The 19,376-nt window shown below is 45.8% G+C and overlaps 1 protein-coding gene across 1 annotated transcript in view; it reads right to left on the reverse strand.

Moving 5' to 3' along the window:
- The window catches only part of CDC45 (cell division cycle 45), a 548,847-nt gene that overhangs the window by 413,534 nt on the left and 115,937 nt on the right, over positions 1-19,376 (reverse strand). The window contains exon 5 of the mRNA XM_069215317.1: positions 16,033-16,176. Within this exon, the coding sequence (XP_069071418.1) occupies positions 16,033-16,176 (144 nt within the window). The remainder of the gene's footprint in view (positions 1-16,032; positions 16,177-19,376) is intronic.

The following is a 19,376-nucleotide window of genomic DNA, read 5'->3' on the forward strand; positions in this document are numbered from 1 at the left end:
GCAATCTACTATTATTGTTGCTACCATTATCTTTATTATGCCGCAATGCTCACAAATGGGTATATACAGAAATTCATGTAAAACTAGAATTCTGAGGCGAGGTAAGGCTGTGACACGATCCTCATTCCAACCTTTACACTTTCTTTCCCTTGGTTACAGGATAATTAGTTTGTCTTTTCATGGTTCTTTTTTTTATTGGCTATCAACTGTAATACTCCTAATTTACACTGCTGGTACCAGTCCAGTTAACCAAGCTACCATAGACAAGTTGAGGCACACACAGTATACCCAAGGGTGAATAGCCCTGTACAAAATGCCTGAAGGCACTTACTATAACCCAAACGTTCTCATACAACCATCACTAAGTGGGCCATTCACTCCAGACATGGGCACAATCCAATGTGAAGTCACCCACAACCCTACTATAAGTGGTTCACTCTTTTTATTGCCTTTCTTTTGCAATGATTAAACTGAATTGAATCCTGTTTTAGAACACGTACTCCATCCTTTGCTGTCTGCACCACTTTCACAGTTGCACTCCGGAGCCTTTAAAAAGAAAACAAATCATTGAACAAAGACTAGGTATTCCAAGACCAAATGCTGGCAAGGTAACCAAGCCTATAATCCAGACTCCATCACTTAAGTCTTGCTATTCTTTAACCGAAGACCCTCACATTACTAAAATTCAGGAATCTCATTTTTATTCAGGTTAGATACAGATCTCTGCTCATTTGACTATTGACATTTGTCTGGCAAAATAAACGTTTGCAATACCAGAGAACAAGAGACTTTACCAATTGTAGTAAGTCTATTATCTGCCACAGCTCCTGCACATTACTTATATGAAGCTTAGTCATAGGTGCCTAACTGCACTGACAATTTCGAGCTATAACACTGCATGATGCAGACAAGAGCCAAAGGGTGATGAAGTGTTACTGAGAGCCAATTAAGTTGCTACGGACTGCACACAGCAGAGTCATGCATAAGAACGAAAATAAAATGCACTACCATCCTGAGAGGGAATGCAAGAATGAATTTTTGTGCTGTCGCAAATCACAAAGAATGTTAAATGAACGGCAACATTGCTGTGCAAAGAATGCAATGTGACAAATTGACAGGAAATCCCCCAGTGGGAGTAGAGGCTGCCGCCTTACCTCATGACACAAGCACTAACACTCAGGGTGGAAGGTCACTACCAGCCAAATTGTAGCAATATTTGATACACAGAGGTTATGTGCTTCCTATTTGCTCTGCCAGAGGGGCCCTCAAAGACAGAACAAGTTATCATTCACTCAGCATTCCGCAGATGTACTTTTACGATGGCTAAGGCCCCTTCTGTAACGCAGTATATTCAGTCTCTAATCCTTTGAAAATCAAGTGAGAGGGCAACACAGATATGTCTGATGGAATTCATTACTTGCCCCTGCAAAATATGATAATGAAAAGAAGCTCAAAGAGTCTGAAACTCTTCCACTTTCTAGCCAAAGTAAAAATTAAGAACAAATTTGAAAACGTAAGTGGCCACACATGCAATGGTTGACCGAACGGGCCCATAAAGTGGAGGACCAAACTAAAAAGATTTGTTCTTCAATCCCTAAATAAACCTTGTAATTACAGAGATTAACAAAATACAGCCTTCATGAGCAGGTCAGATGCAAGCAAACATAGCCAAGTATCATTTTAAGATATTTAGGTTCTTTCTCTTTCTGATCAGGAAACTGCAAGATATGCAATACACCGATTTAGAAAGGTTTGTAAAAAAAAAAAAAAAAAAAGAATTCCCACCACACAGGAAGAAGGCAGCAATCATGGCCCATCTGATCAAGTATGGACCATTTAGATTGGGAACTGGCACACAAGAGAACACCAAAAACTCTGCTGGTAATTTAGGAAGGGCTAGGCTCAAGTTCTAGGCATTAGAATGCAACAAGGGCATGGTGGGTGGAGGCAGTAGAGGACTGTACAAGAACAACAGTAATCTGTCTGAGAAGAAGCCACAGTTGTTCACAATTTAACTGAAGAAGGTTGGGGTGAAGGAGCGACAGTCCAGTGCGATCAGGCATTTTGTAGCCTTATGTTCTGGATGACTTTGTCTTGTTAAGAGGAAACGTGTAATTGGGGCTGAACATACAGTGTAGGCTCACCGTGTCCCCCTTTTAGCCAGCAGTCCACAAGGATAAGTTACTTACCTGTAAATCCTAGTTCTCTTCCAGGGGTATCCTCATCAAAGTCATAAACATTGAATATTCCCGCCCTTGTGCGGGGACCCCGGAGCATATATAAAATATATACACATTAAACATGTGTAACAAACAGTCATGCAGGCTATCATGTTAAAAACAGGCTAAAATGCTTTATTTCTATGAAGTATTTTTTTTTTTTTTTTTTATTAAATACTACAATAGAGCCTAAATAAGTACCCAAGCTCCTAAAACTAGGCTTGGGGAAGTAAGCAGTAGCAAACTCTAGTGAAAAAATAGAGAAAACTGCATTGAAAAACAATGAAGCATTCTTAGCCAATAGGCTGCATGTAGGTTAACACAGGAGAACCATAAAAACGTTGGCACTGTGCCTTTAAGACCCTGAGCACCTCCAGTATCCCACCATGCCTCAGGGGTGAAGGAAAGGTGACAGTTGGTTCACAGTTAGGTCAGTTCTTTTTACGGTGACAATTTGTATAATTGAATCAAAATACTGTCTGTCCTGCACTTCTAGTAGACGTGCGTCCGGGGAGGAGGGTGGGTTGTTTATGACTTTGATGAGGATACCCCTGGAAGAGAACTAGGATTTACAGGTAAGTAACTTATCCTTCTCTTCCAGGGGATCCTCATCAATAGTCATAAACATTGAATAGATTAGCAAGCCCATCCCTAAACCCAGCGGACTGTCCGATAGAAGTGCAGGAATAGACATGTCTTACGCAAATAAATTCCTTAGAGAGGCCTGCCCCACTTGGGCATCCGCTCTTGCATCTGAGTCTAAACAATAATGTCTTGTAAAAGTATGGACAGACTTCCATGTAGCAGCCTTACAAATCTCAGATATAGGAACATTGTTAAGGAGAGCAGCAGTAGCCGCTTTTCCCCTTGTGGAATGCGCTCTAGGCCGCGCTAGCAATTGTCTATTAGCTAGCTGGTAAGTATTAACAATACAAGAAACTATCCATCTTGATATTGTTCGCTTAGATGCTGCTTCTCCTGTCCTTAAATGACCATAGTTCACAAACAAGCGGTTAGAGTGTCTAATCGATTTTGTCTTGTCCAGATAAAATTTCAGCACTCTTTTCAAGTCTAATGAGTGCAATGCTTTCTCAGCCGGAGTTTCCGGATTGGGAAAGAACGTCGGTAAAGTTATGGTCTGATTAATATGGAATTCTGACACCACCTTCGGAAGGAAAGATGGGTGAGTTCGTAGAACTACTCTATTGTCATGAAAAACCGTGTACGGTTCTTTTGCAGACAAGGCCTGGATCTCACTGACCCTCCTCGCTGAAGTAATGGCCACCAGAAAAGCCGTTTTCCACGTAAGGTGTTGTAAGGAGGCCTTATGGATAGGCTCGAAAGGAGGGCCCATAAGTTTTGCTAGGACTATGTTCAGTTCCCACGGAGGAGAAGGCCTCCGAATTGGCGGAAAAACTTTCTTCAAACCTTCTAAGAAATCCTTGACTACAGGTTTCGTAAAGAAGGATTCCTGAGAAGGTGACTTGCGATAGGCAGTAATAGCAGACAAATGTACCTTAATAGAAGATACCTGCAGACCGGATTTCGCTAGGTGAAGCAAATAGGACAGTATGACGTCCTCCTGCGCCCGTATGGGATAATGGCCTTGCTGACAGCACCATATGTAGAATCTCTTCCACTTAAAAGCGTAGGAACGCCGCGTGGAAGGCCGTTTGGACTCTTTCAAGATGTTCATGCACTCCTGCGAGAGTCCTAGGTGCCCATACTGCAGGAATTCAGGAGCCATGCTGTTAAGCTCAGAGAGGGTAGGTTGGGATGTAGAATCCTGCCCTCCATTCTGCTCAGAAGATCCGGTCTGCACGGCAGCCTCCTGTGAGGTTTTTCCGACAGGTTGAGGAGATCCGTGTACCAGAATTGTCGAGGCCATTGTGGCGCTATAAGAATCATTCTGGTCCTGGATCCGTAAAGTTTGCTGATCACTGCCGGAATGAGGGGAATCGGCGGAAAAGCGTAAAGAAATGTCCCTGACCAGTCGATCAACAGGGCATTCCCTCGAGATCCCGGACGGTAGAACCTGGATGCGAAGTCTGGGCATTTCCTGTTTACATTGTCTGCGAAGAGGTCCAGTTGAGGCCGACCCCATTGCGCGAAGATGTATTCTGCGACTTCGTCGTGCAGGACCCAATCGTGAACGTCCTCCAGGTGTCTGCTTAGAAAGTCTGCTTCTACGTTCTGCTGACCTGGCAGGTGAACTGCTGTGATTGACATTCCTCTGGCCAGGAGCCAATGCCATATCGCTTGGGACTCTCGTGAAAGGGGTAGGGATCTCGTTCCCCCTTGTTTGTTCAAGTAATACATCGTGGTTGTATTGTCCGTCTGTATCAATAGAGTTTTCCCCTGAATTAGCGGTGTGAAAGACTTGAGAGCCAGATGGACCGCTCTGAGTTCTAGCAGATTGATGTGGTACTGCTTCTCCTTGTCTGACCACAGACCCTGCGCTTGAAAAGAACCCAGATGAGCCCCCCATCCCTGAAGAGACGCATCCGTTACCAGAGTGTCGGATGGAAGTACCTGGTGAAACGGAGCGCCCAGTGACAGGTGAGGTCTGTGCATCCACCATCTCAATGACTGAAGTGCTACCTCCGGTAGCCGCATTGTGTCTTCCCAGCGACCTGTTCTTTGGCTCCAATTGGCCTCCAATGCCTCTTGGAGGGGTCTCATGTGGAGTAGGTGCCGTAGGTACGCTGGCTCTCAACAGGTCCTGGCACTTCTTGTTTATTGAGGACAGTCGTTCCTCCGAAGGATACACCTTTTGTAGTTCTGTGTTTATGATAGCTCCTAGGTAGTGAAGACTCTGCGTTGGAGTCAAAGTTGACTTCTGGTAATTGACCTGAAGACCTAGAGCTTCGCAAACTCCTAGTACAATGTCCCGATGGCTTGTCGCCTGCTCCGGAGAAGAAGCCTTTAGTAGCCAGTCGTCTAGGTATGGATATATGTATATCCTTTGTCTTCGTAGATGTGCCGCCACCACTGCCATACATTTCGAGAAAACTCTTGGAGCAGATTTCAGGCCAAAGGGTAGAACCCTGAACTGGTAATGCTGTAACGCTACTCAAAAGCGCAGGAATTTGATGCTTTGGAGCTATTGGGATGTGGAAATACACATCCTGCAGGTCGATGGAGCACATCCAGTCTCCCTGATGCAGTTGAGGGAAAATTTGGTGAAGCGCTAGCATTCTGAACTTCTGCTTTCTTATGTATTTGTTCAGCAGTCTTAGATCCAGGATTGGCCTGAAAACGCCCTCTTGACCCTTCTTTGCTACTAGAAAGTAACGGGAGTAGACCCCCTTTCCTCTGTGGGCAGGTGGAACCCTTTCTATGGCATTCTTTCTTAGGAGGGCGAGAGCCTCCTTGCGTAGCAAGGTGAGATGAGACGGATTGTGTTTGGTTGGTGGCAAGTGTGGTGGAGGCTGTTTGAAAAGAAGAGAATAGCCATGTTCGACAATATTGAGCACCCATTTGTCTCTTGTGATAGAGTGCCACTCGTGAAGATGAGCAATAATACTTCCCCCCACCGGAGTGGTGTATAGTGTCGAGGGAAGCGAGACTTCATTGCTTAGTGGGTGCTTTTGGAGTGGACTGTTGAGGTCTGCTTGACCCTCGCTCCCTTGTGTTTCTTTGCTGAAACAGAGGGCGTCCCTGTCGTTGCTGAGACCTTTGCGACCAATGAGGGGTTTGAACCCTCTGTTGGAAAGGGCGTCTATCGTACGGTCTGTACCTCCGCCTGAAATCTTTCCTTCTTTTGAGGCCTACCGCCTTCATGGTATCCACCTCGGTCTTCATGCGGGCCATCTCTTCGTCTGCATGGGCACCGAATAGAGAATTCCCGGCAAATGGGAGATTCAGGATACGTTGTTGTGCCTCCTGTTTCAAGCCAGTGAGCCTCAGCCAGGAAGATCTCCTCGCACAGATACCATGTGCGTACCCATGAGCCGCCAAATCCGCCCCATCCGCTGCCGCGCTGATAACTTGGTTAGATACCAGGCATCCTTCCTGTAGAATCTCTTGGAAATCTTGCCTGTCTTCTCTGGGCAGTTTTTCTGTAAATCTACTGAGGGAATCCCACAGAGAACGATCGTACCTGCCCAGGAGCGCAGACGCACTAGAGACCTTCATTGCTGAAGCCGCTGTCCCGCACATCTTTCTTCCCAGAGAGTCTAAATGCCTGCTCTCTTTATCCAGGGGTACCGTGGATGAATATGCCACCGAGTGGGTCTTTCGGGCGGCAGCTATGATCACTGAGTCTGGTGGCGGATCCTTCCTAAGGAATAAAGGGTCTTGCTCTGGAGCCTTGTACTTTTTAAGAATCCGAGCCGGGGCAGACTTAAGCGAGGCTGGGGCCAGAAAAGTGTCCATGGTTGGCTGCAACAAACCAGGCACTAGAGGCAGCAACTTTTTCGACGCTGATCTCTGTTGTAGCGTCTCAAAGATGATTGATGAGGAGGTAGACGGTTCTGGAACCTCTATATTGAGTTTCTGCGCTCCTCTTAGCAACACCTCGTTGAAAGTGGTTATGTCATCCACTGGTGAGACTCTAGCAGGTGGTGAATCTGTAAGAGTAGGTGAGTAACGCCCGACAGAAGAACCTGATGAAGACCAAGAGGGTGATCTTCTTGAGCGCGACCTGGATCTCCGTTGAGAGCGAGATCTGCTGCGGGACGCTGTAGCCGAGCGCCTAGGCCTCGCGGTCGGCTGTCGAGGAGCTGAACGAGCCCGTTCTGCCCCGGCTGTCGGCGATGGCGTTCTTGGCGGGGAGGCAGTGGGTGAATACATTCGCGAATATTGCGAATCTGGGGAGGCCGCTGGTCTGTTGAGGCTCTCCAGCCATCTCGGAGATAGGTTGATGGGCGAGACATGCCCAGGAGATGCTCTTGACCGAGAAGAGTCGCTCGGTATGGAGACCACTGGAGACGGAGCCTTGTCTGGCGAGGGGCGATGTTCTGCTCCCTGTTGGACAGGTAAAACCTGCGTCGACGTCGATGGCTGTTTCCAGTCGGTTGGTCCTGCCTCGACGTTGAGTGCCTCGACGTTGAGTGCCTTGACGTCGAACGGCGTTCCTTGGACCTCGACCTGCTCGCCGTCGTGTGCCTCGACGTGGAGCGATGGGAGGTTGATGGCGGATGTTTCTCGTGCCGTCGTGGAGATCTCGACGCCGTGTGTCCTGACGTCGGGGGGCGCACAGCCTTTGGCGGCAACCGGGCATGCCGGCGATGGCTCGACGTCGATGGGCAGGCTGCCGTCGACGGAGACCTGCCCCTGCTCTGATGTTCCCCCGACGCCGTTCCCTTCGACGTCGGGTGTGTCGCCGTCGACGGCGATCTATGCCGGTGGGACGGTGGTAGCGACGACGTCGACGGTGAACAAACAGGTATTTTCCTACCTGTGGACGTCGACCGGGCCATTCTCTCCTGAGAATGGCCTTCTGGATGCCTGGGGAGTGAGGAGGACGATGTTCTTTTCCTCTCCTGAAGCCCATGAAGTCGGATCTTCTCTCTGTCATTCAGAGTCCTCCTAGACATGTTCTTACAGTACTTACAAGTGTCAGGGCAGTGACTCTGAGGCAGGCACACTATGCACAGAGAGTGGGGATCTGACTGGACCTTCTTCTTCCCACAAGCAGGGCATTTGACAAAAAGAGAAGGCATTTTTCTGTCAGAAAAAACCTTCCTAGCTCAGACAAAGATGTTACTTGTCGAGTGAAAAGTGAAAAAACGCTTTTTTAAAGAATTTTTCTGAGGAAATCTCAGAAAAACTGAGAGCTCAATGCTCCAGGATCCTCTCAGAAGAAGCCGGAAAAAAGAACTGACCTAACTGTGAACCAACTGTCACCTTTCCTTCACCCCTGAGGCATGGTGGGATACTGGAGGTGCTCAGGGTCTTAAAGGCACAGTGCCAAAGTTTTTATGGTTCTCCTGTGTTAACCTACATGCAGCCTATTGGCTAAGAAGGCTTCATTGTTTTTCAATGCAGTTTTCTCTATTTTTTCACTAGAGTTTGCTACTGCTTACTTCCCCAAGCCTAGTTTTAGGAGCTTGGGTACTTATTTAGGCTCTATTGTAGTATTTAATAAAAAATAAAAATAAAAAAAACTTCATAGAAATAAAGCATTTTAGCCTGTTTTTAACATGATAGCCTGCATGACTGTTTGTTACACATGTTTAATGTGTATATATTTTATATATGCTCCGGGGTCCCCGCACAAGGGCGGGAATATTCAATGTTTATGACTATTGATGAGGATCCCCTGGAAGAGAATTTCCAGTACTCACATTTGGAACATTATGGCTTCACATCCTAGTAAAGTCCCCACCCTTGGATCACAGAGCACAATGCTATGTCAAGACATTCCAAATTTTCATTACCCACATGAGAGAAAGACAATTCAATTTCTTTGCCTATGCACCATGCCCAAAGATGATTTCCCACTTTTGATAACACCTTATCAGTCACCTCCCAGCTTGATCATGTAATAAACTGCAGTTGAAAAGTGCAAAAGAATCTGCAACTGTTGACCGCTTAATCTCGAAGGAAAAATGCTTTCAAGGGCACACTTTCACTACCCTTAAAGGCTTCAAGGAGTTCGGCCTCCTTGGCATTACAACTCCATGAAATATTACCACTTTTAAATCAGTAAACTTTTTAGGAGACCTGTGAGGAACTTGAACTCATCACCCCCAGTTCTTTGGCAACTTAGCACCACTTGGACACATTACACTATAATGGAGGCCAAAACCACTATATCCAAACTACTGTGGAGACATAGGATACCTGCAATATACAATATCCTATTCATAATACCTCAGACAATTAAACTGAGTCAAGTATGGGAAGAGCACATAGACCATCCCCTCTTGATATTGAGGAATATACATATGCATTGGCTACACCTACAAAACATGAGACTTCCACAAAATATTGCCCACAACACTTTAGATATTGGCACAGGATTTACTCAACAGCACAATGACCGTGGAGAATGCAGCAGAGCCCATAGCAAACGGGTCCTAGATGTCAAACTGAGGGGGCAAAAGCCATCAACATAATATGGTCAAGCAGGACTATTCACCTTTTCTGGAATGATATGGCGAAGACTCTGCGAACAGTCCTAGGCCACCCAACCGACAAACCCTAAAACAGAATTGCTAAACAACCTAGAATACGAATGATTTTCAACATGTAGAAAGGGCCTTGGTGAGACAGTGATTTTTCCTGGAGAATGGGGATTTAGCTGAAAATAGAACCACAACAGTACCTGGAATCATGAAGTGGAAAACAGGCTTAAGCACGTTTGTTCTGAAAAAGCCCAAAATATGCCAAGAGAGGCTGACCACATATTTGGGAAAAGGGGTCATAATATCGAGGAGGGGGAAAGGAGGTGCAAGATGATAATTAACTGACAACAGCCTTACTTAAAGCTTGTTGTAATACTACAAACTTCAAAAGAGTGAAAGATAAATATGAACTAAGTAATTACAAATGCCTGTTTAGGGGACTGCATACCTTTGCCAATTATTAGTAACTGCTGAGATTGCTTTCTTTTTTCTATTACTATTTTATTGGCATTTTTCATCAATACAACGAAAGAAAACAATGTGCCATTAGGCCTGGGAGGAAAAAAAACTGATATAACTGTTTGAGGTGGATTTTGTGTAAAGTTTGTCACAATATGTCAAATATTTTAAAACCGGTCTTGTGGAGTGTAATGAAAATATATATGTTTGACCACAGACTGTGTTGCACCACTTTGCATATTAGTTGTTCAGTGTTTACCAGTTGCATTTTGTATTCCGTTTAGTTGCCTATTGGCTTTATCATGGCGTTAGACATTGCAGTTGAGCTGTGTTTTTCCACATGGTAAACTGTGCCTGTTTTTAGTATTCTCTCACCGAACAGTTAGTCAGTCAACATAAAGTTCTTTTTTTTCTTTCTTCCTCCCCAGTGCAGTGCGGCCTTGAGAATCTGGCAAGTTTTCAACATTTTTCTTCCAACTCTGACCTACAGTAGCCAGCATGTTTGAATATTTCTCTTTCATGGCAAACATTTTTTTCCCTCTTGGCCCCCCCCCTCAGCATCTATCTGCCTCAGAGGCAGTATCAGGGGGTAATCTTACAAATGAGGGGCAAAATTACAATGACTGAAAGTACAAGCACGACCACTCCTTAGACTACGTGTTACTTCTTTCCAGAGGAGAGATTGGAAGATCATCTGTCCTTTAGATTTTTTTTGTGGTGCTGCTCTATGTGATTTAGTAAACTTCTTAGATCTCCAACTGGTGTGCATCTATGTGCAGAAGAAAATTAGTTACTTACCTGTAACTGTGGTTCTCCAGTATTGGTATCTTTCATAGATTCACATGCTTGAATCATCCCTGTCGTCGAGGTGGGAGCCTCACGGTAACCTGAAATACCTATAGCAGTACATTTCGCACACTAGGACTCAAGAGCCTCCTTGGGTTCTTTTATAGTCTATCCCTGTCGTTTTGCAAAAAGACCCAAAGTTGAAACTCAGCCGATCAGGGGTCCACACCCTCTAGAATACTCCCAACAGAGGCTCTCTCCCTCAGATTTTCTAGTACAAGTGTGAAGATAGGAGTTTACATAAGGGGAGCCTCTGCGGGGAGGAGGGTGGGTCGCATGTGAATCTATGAAAGATACCAATACTGGAGAACCACAGTTACAGGTAAGTAACTTTCTTCTCCAGTATTGGATCTTTCATAGATTCACATGCTTGAATTAGAGTAGCGAGCAGTGAGATTGAGTAAGCAGATATAGATATATGGGCAAGGGTAGATCCCCAAAAGGGGGCATTTTCATCTGTGCATTCCTTCAGCCGCGCAGCACAGACAAAAACACTTCCATTTTAGTCTGTAGGTCTTGTTGGTAGTATCCGCTCTAGCCCTGGCTAGAATCTTTCTGCATTCAGAAGATATTTTTACTTTGGAGTACTCATGGAACTCAGGAGCCAGGCCGATAAGTGGAGAGATGACTGGTCCGGATGTCTGACTTGGCCCTGGTGCATCGTTAATAGCGCTTGTTTCCTGTTTGAGTAGCACATGTGGTCGTTCCGAGAGCATGAGCAGCTCCGTGAACCACACCCGTCTGGGCCATCTCGGTGCTATTAACAGGATGCGACAACTCTCTGCTTTCATTTTGCTGAGGACCCTCGGTATGAGTGGGATCGGAGGAAAAGCGTAGTCATAAACGCCTGACCATCTTAGCGAAAACACATTCCCCCACGACCCTCTTTGGGGAAGCCAGCTTGCGTAGTAAGGGCATTTTCTGTTCTCGAATGTGGCAAACAGATCGATGTTTGGTTTGCCCCATAACTCGAATATTTGATCCAGAACCTCCTGATCCAGTTCCCACTCGTGGTATGGAATTATTGTCCTGCTCAGAGTGTCTGCCAGTACATTGTTGTGTCCTGGGACATGTTCTGCCTTCAGAGAAATGTTGTGCCCTCTGGCCCATTTCCATATGTTTTTAGCCTACCGTGAGAGCTGCAGACACTTCGTGCCACCTTGTTTGTTTAGGTAACACATGCACGTGGTATTGTCCGTTCTCATCAAAACGTCTGAGCCTTGGTTGGAAAGCTGTTAGGCCGCAAACGATCGCTTTGAGCTCCAGGTGATTGATGTGGAGCGGTCTGCCCTTCGGGGTCCAGGACCCACTGATGCAAAGATCCTTAAGGTGGGCACCCCACCCTTTGAGGGAAGCATCCGTTGTCACTACATAGCAAGGCACCTGTTGCCCACCAATCCACGGCTACTCTCATTTTCGATGTGATGAGAATCTGGTCTTCAAAAGACCCCTGAAGCTGATGCCATTGCAAATCCAGTTGCTCATGCAGTGGCCGCATTAGTAACCTGCAGTTCGGAACCAGTGGGATGCATGATGAGATAATTCACAGCACAAACTGAAGCGCACTTTTTTGCCTTGCGGGCTAACCTGCTGAGCTTTAATTGTCTTTCCTGCAATGGATACGCTTTGCCTTGGATAGTGTCCAGCATTGCTCCTAAAAAGCTCAATGTTTGCGTTGGATGAAGATGCGATTTCTGGTAGTTGACCGTAAGTCCCAGATCGCCGAACAACTGGAGGCAGAAAGGTATGGGACGCACCACCTGGTGTTTTGACGGTGCTTTTATCAGCCAGTCGTCTAGATAGGGAAACACCTGTACGCCCGACTGGCGCAGATGAGCCGCCACTGGAGCCAGCATCTTTGTAAAAATTCTGGGGGCTGATTTTAAACCAAAAGGAAGGACCCGAAACTGTAGGTGCATACCAGCTACCCTGAACCTGAGGAATTTTCGGTGGTTGCGGTGTATTGGAACATGAAACTATGCATCCTGGAGGTCTAGGGATGCCATATGATCTCCGGTATTCAGGAGACACAAGATGTCCTGCAATGTCACCATCCTGAACGACTGCTTTCTCAGAAATTTGTTTAGCAACCGTAAGTCCAGAATAGGGCGCCAGTCTCTGGAGGGTTTCTTCACTAGAAAGAAGCATGAGTAGAACCCCCTGTTCCTGTGAGGGGCAGGGACCAGCTCTATTGCTCCCTTGCGTAGCATCACTTGTACTTCCTTGAGGAGCTGGGCTACTCGCCGAGTTGGAGGGCCCAACGGCGGGACATTCAGTGGTTTCTGAATGAATTCCAGAGTATGTCCTCTGGCTACTACGTCCAACACCCATTTGTCTGATGTTATGACCTTCCAACAAAGGAAATGAGAAGTGATGCGACCCCCGACTTTGAATCCTCTGGCAGTGTAGGAAGCTGGTATGGCTAGCTGGTCATTTGTTCCTAGTGGTGTCTCTTCCCCTTGGCGCTGATCTTCCTTTCGCTTGGTGCAGATATGCTGCGGTAGGCGGTAACCGGCAATGCAGTTGATGTTGGCCGTATTGTTGTCTGGGGCCCGACGAAAAGGACTGATACTGGGGTCTATGGTGTTGAAAACCTCTTCGAAAGGAATAATTTCCCCTGCCTCTTGCCCCACGAAAGGGCTACCTGCGGTACTGCAAGGTACCAAGCGATCTTGCCGTATCCGTCTTTATGGATTGCAGCATATCGTCCACATGCTTCCCAAATAAACTCTCTCCGTCAAACGGCATATCGAGAATGCGGCTCTGGAATTCTGGACGGGGCGAGGTAGACTTGAGCCACCCCTGCCTACGCAAGACTGCTGCTCCCTGTTAGGGAAATGTCAATGGTGCAGTCAATGATTTCCGCTGCGATCCGCTCCCCTTCTTGCAGTACTTTTCTTGCTTCCACCTTGACATCCCCAGGTAATAAGTCTACGTAAGCTGACATGTCAGCCCACATCTGTGTCATACCTCCCCAGAATGGCTAAGGAGTTGGCTGCCTTCACTGTGATCGCCGCCACCAAGGAGAACTTTTTCCCAATATTATCCAACCTCCTTCCATCCTTGTCAGGAGGCGCTGCGATAGGTGCCGAATGGTTTGACCTGCGCTGTGCAGCTTGTGATATAACTGAGTCCGGCTTTGGCTGCGATATTAAACAGGCTGGAGTGTTGTCCAGGGCCTTGTATTTCTTCTCTAACTTCGGCATCTGTGAAGGCACTGTGGCTGGGTTCTTCATAGCCTTCAATCCCTCTCGCCATAGGAAGTCCACTATTGGTATTGCCCTTATAGATTTTCTTGATGGCTCCTTGAAATCGTATAAGAAACTATATGTCTCTTGGGAAACAAGAGGTAATTCGAACCTCTTGGCTGCTCTCTCCATTAAATTGTGGAAACCCCCAATGTCCTCCGGGGGCAAGTCCACTGGTGCTGCTGGCGGAGGAGACGGCATAGAAATGAGGTAGTCATCCCAATCACTAGGGGCTGCTTCAGAAATTTCTCCTTCCTCTCTCTCCATCTGATGAGATGTGTTCCTCCTGTGGCTGTGGCACGAATGGGACACTTCCTTGCGGCATTCCTGGAGGACTAGAAAACGGTGCCTGTGTAGGTGTCCGTGGACCGTACTGTCTAGATGGGGTTGCCGGCGTTGATGGTGGAAATCGTCAATAGTAGTCCTTAAGCATACTCTGCAGATTTGACACTAGATACCTAGGCATGGGAAACTACTGTTCCGGCTCACCCGCCGGGTATGAAGAGCTCTCTTGATACACTGTTGAAGAATAATAGATGAGGAGGAGGAAGAAGAACAGCAGCAGCTCTAAGTCCTGGCACTTTACGTGCAGCTGAGATGGGCTACTGGCTGCATCGAACAGACCTTCATCCTGGGAATTGTCGTCATCGTCATCTAATAGATGCTGCAGTGGATATGGCAGGACTTTACTTGGAGATGTATGGCTTGGAAGGACTGAAGATGTCCTTCCTCCCATAGAGATAAAAGAAAGAGGGAGGAATCTTGAGGACTCCTGCTGTGCCTCCAAATCTGCAGTAGAGGACGATAGTTAGTGGTTGAGTGGACAGAACCTCCATCCCTGCAGCTGACATTTCAGCATCCGTCGTCGACAGTCTCCTCGCCGACTGTTCCGCCATTGACTGATCTGTCGTCGACGATGGTGGTGGTGTCGCCGACGGCTGTCTCGCCGACGGTACAGGTGTGCTCGTCGACGTTGTCTGTCTTTCTCGCCAACAGATGCTTTGTCGACGGTAATGCTGCTGCTGACGGATTAACTACCTCTGCTCCCGCCGTCGACGATGTCTTCGTCGACGATGCCTTCTTGAATATCTTAGCCGTTCTGATCGTCGTCGACAGCGGTGACGATGTCATACTCATTGGCGATACAGCCATCGTAAACGTGGATGTCAGTCATTGCTGTGACCATCGACGGTGTCGTAGCCGGGGCAGTCGTCAACGGATGTTTTTTGGCGATATCAGATGTAGGCCTTACCGGATCACTCGTCAGTGACAGAGAGGCACTTTTTGCTGGTGCCTTTTTTGCCACAGGTGCTGTAGGCTCTGAACTAACCTTTTTTAAGAATTTCGCCTATTGTTCTGAGGTGGTAGTGGAAAGCTCTTGGTGCCCCTGCTTTTCCACAAACCTATGCTTCGTCTTATTTACCATCTTTCTTAGTGGTTCCTCAGACAGTTCTTTTGCTCCATGACACTTGAGGGCGCGAGATGATGCTTCACCTTCATCTGAGGATGGGTTTTCCATAGCTTTCTGCCTCTGGAGCCACAACAGAAGCCTACCCTCACGGTCCTTGAGGGTTTTCTGACTAAAGGTGCAACAGATTTTACAGACTCACCTTGTGGTCAGGATGGAGGCAGTAAATACACTTCTTGTGGGGGTCATCAACGTGAAGTCTCTTCTTCCCACAACTGCCACAATCTCTAAACAGACCTTTCTTAGGGAAAAAAAAAAAGGAGAAAAAAAAAACTCACTAGAAAAAACTATTCTGAGGGAAAACAGAAGTTAAAGAACCCACATCAGTTACGATGGGGGAGCGTCAAAAAAAAAAAAAAAAAAAGAAAGACAGGCTCCAGCTGTGCTTCACGTGAGCTTTCAATGTCACATACAGGACCCACCAGATGGTGCAGCACAACCTGGCAACAGTAGGAGGCAATTGCTAGGGAAAAAAAAATCTGAATCCAGTCAAGGGTCCAGGACTAAGGTTATGCATTTGTTCATTGGGGCAAAGTAATACAATTTCCTTGTAATACTGGTGAATACTAGAAACCCTGCCGAAGCAAATTAATGAAATTGCTCAGATACAATTTAATGCTAGTGGCCCAGGAAGGCTAGATTTCATAGTGTTGTCTGTTCCTTTAGGGTACTAATCAGAATATTCACATTCGTCCCATCATGGCATTAAGAAACCACACCTCGTCAAACCGCTGGCGTTTCCCAGATGGCTCTGATCCATCATTTTCACTTTCATTCCCAGAATCATCGCCATCATCATCTCTGAAGATGTCATCGTAGTTAGGAATTTCAAGGTCATCATCCTGCTTAATCAGCAATTTTATCTTCAAAGAAATAAACACAGAAATCACAAAGTGAATACATTTAGTCAAATTCTAAACCAGCCCATTTATTCAAGGTACTTCCATTGGTCTCTCAAAGATTTATAATTGACTGCTTTGAGTGGTCTCATATGGCCCTACATTACTTTGGTGAACAATTAGACTAAGCCAGTGCCATACTTTTATGGTATCACAATACTGGACACAGAATTCTACTAACAGCACCACTTCCATGCTCCAATTACATTACATTAACGAGCTATAAATGTTCCCTATTTCCAGGCAATGTGTTGATTTTTGTTTGTAGGGAAGCAACCCCTCGGGCAAGGGTAGCTCCCCAAAAGGGGGCATTTTCATCTGTGTTGTCAGCCATGCCTGAGAGGGGGAGAGGGTGGGTGTGTGTGTATATATATGTATCTTTATATCTATAATTTTCCTTGTCGGATATGTGGAGTTGTATGTAATGTCCAGAGGGTCCTTCTAATTTTGGTCTATGTGTGCCCACATGTTTTTAACTGTACTGTACACAATTCAAGTTTTGGGAGCAAACAAGACTATGGTCTGTATTGTTATATGTCATCAGTTTAGTTACACAGCTGTCAATAGATTTTTGATCTTCTATCAATTAGTTATTTTCAATTTGGATGTAGTATTTATTGCTCTATGTACTTTGTGTGTTTAAGCTGTTCATTCTGGGTGTGTTTAAAAATGAGTGGTGTGGAGCTTCATCGTGATGTCTCAGTGGCGGTTGGCTGGCAGGGTGTGTGGACTGATGTTTGCCTGGCAGGGTGTGTGGACTGATGTTTGCCTGGCAGCACGTGTGGACTGGCCTTTGACTGGCAGTTGGCTTGCAGTGGTGGGGACTGCCAATTAATTGGCAAAGTGTTGACTGGCATTCGGGTGGCAGTGACAGGACTGGCATTCGGGTGGCAGTGACAGGACTGGCATTCGGGTGGCAGTGACAGTGGACTAGTGTTTGTCGGGGGGGTGTAGTGATGGTGTGGTGGACTGACAGCATGTGTATGTAGTGGCAGCTGGCTGGAAGTGTTTGGTGAATTGCTGATGGTGTGTTTGTAAGTTGGTTGACTGGCAGCATGATTGGTGTGCCAATCCTGTGGGCATATGAAAGTGAAGTGCCCTTGAATCGTACAGTTGGTTGAAGTGTGTAGTAATGTGTTGGGCCAGCAGCTAGCAGTGTGAATGTTTTTCTGTGTGAACATCTGAATGAAAGGCGTGTGAATGGTTGGTGCCTTGTCATGAGTTTACAGCTCACACGCTGGTTTTCAAAGGTTCAGCATTCTGAAATTTCAGCTATCTTATTAACAGTGATTTCTGCTTTTTTGTGAAATCGTTTAAGATTTACATTTTGAACTTCTCACTCCCCAACTTGCCAATTCCAACCAATAAGTGTGTGCACTTAAGTAGTGGATGGGTGTGCTTAATACCTGTCTTTTCTGACTTTCACTATCAATGTGTACATGGTCTCTAGGGAAAACCTACCAACCCCAGATATTTTTGTAACTTAGCAGGGAACTCTAGGGTGGGATGCCTTGCATGGATCCAATGAGGTTTTCTTACCCAGAATGCTTTGCAAACTTCAAACATTAGCTAACAAATGCATTTTCTTCACATTTGTGAGTGAAAGTAGTGGGAACCGAGGGAAGCCACAAACTTCCCATTACCCAGGGATCCTACATGTCTCCCAATAAAAATGGTACCTTACTTGCGTGGGTAAGCATAGCGAGGACTCCCACTGACCCTGGTGTGATCAGTTCCTGCTGGGGGCACTAGGCCCAGGAACACACGTGGTATAGCGTTTATCAGGACAAGTGGGGAACATAGGGTAGTTGGAATCTTGTGGACCCCTGCAGATTTCAGAAGTTTGTGTCACAGAAAAGCCAAGAAAATGCACGATTTTAGGCAAAGTTTGAGGTATGCACGGCATTGTGGTTAAGAGAACATCAGAGGATTCACATGAAGCTCACCACCCTGGACTACCCTCCATGTCTAGTTTTCAGAAATGTCTGGGTTTGGTAGGTTTCCCCGGGTGGCCCTCAGACCGGGCGAGAAAAAAAAAAAAAACGAAGCTACCCCCTTTAGTGGCTGTTGCCACACGCATGTTTTAGACACTTTTCCTGTCTCTGGCACCTGGTTTTTCTTTTTTGTTTACTATTTTTTTTAAATCGGGGGGGGGTCCACCCAGGACTCACCAAGTCGTCTAGTTCTCAGAAATGTATGGGTTTGATAGGCTTCCCTGGGTGGCTCCTGAGGTACAGCCTAAAACAGTGTTCCCCAAACCGCGGACCGGTGCCGGTCCGTGGATCAATCGGCACCGGGCCACCCGAGGTCTTCAAATCTTGAAGGCATGTTTAAATACAATTACATTAAAATTATTAAATCAAAACAAGCGGGCCACGGAAAAATTATCAAACATTTACCGGTCCGCGGCGATAAAAAGGTTGGGATTCACTGGCCTAAAACATGCATCTACCCACATTTTGAAAAACACCCTCTCCAATCACATGATAGTATGGGTAACCCTAAATTCAAAGGTGTACAAATAACCCCTGTTGCTAAATTCTGCATCCTGTGTACATTTCAGAAATACATAAGTTTTTTTCATAACCATTTTTTTTATTTTTTGCCATATGAACTGCTGTATACTCTGTATACTGATTTTTTTTTTTTTAAGGTGCAGCACAGTTCTTGGCTTGGACTACTGTGGGTTCTTGAACTTACAAACCCTGTATATGCCCACAACCAGAAGGGTCTATTGGATGTAACTGTATATTGCTTTTATAAATTGGCCACTGTGATATGAAGTTACAGATGAAAACGAAGTTACGAATGGATGTTTTCTGTCTTATTAATTTTCGTTTTCTTTTTTAATTTCAACAGTTTCTCTTGCAAAACCTTGAGGGATCTACACAAATGACCCCTTGCTGAAGCCAAAATGTTATCTACTTGTCAAAAATGTATAGTTTTCTATCACCACCCATGGGTTTTGCACCTGTTTCCACCACAAACTGCAAGTAGAGTTAAACCACAAAAATAAAGGACAAATTCAAAAATAGTGGTTTAAAAAAAACAACAAAAAAAAGGACAAACTTTGTATACAATTGTATTTGTTCCTAGAAGCTCAGAAGATGGTGGTACAAGAACATCAAACTTTTAGTTAATGCCTTTTAATAAAGAAAACATGC

Source organism: Pleurodeles waltl, chromosome 11 (genome assembly GCF_031143425.1).
Source record: "Pleurodeles waltl isolate 20211129_DDA chromosome 11, aPleWal1.hap1.20221129, whole genome shotgun sequence".
NCBI lineage: Eukaryota > Metazoa > Chordata > Amphibia > Caudata > Salamandridae > Pleurodeles > Pleurodeles waltl.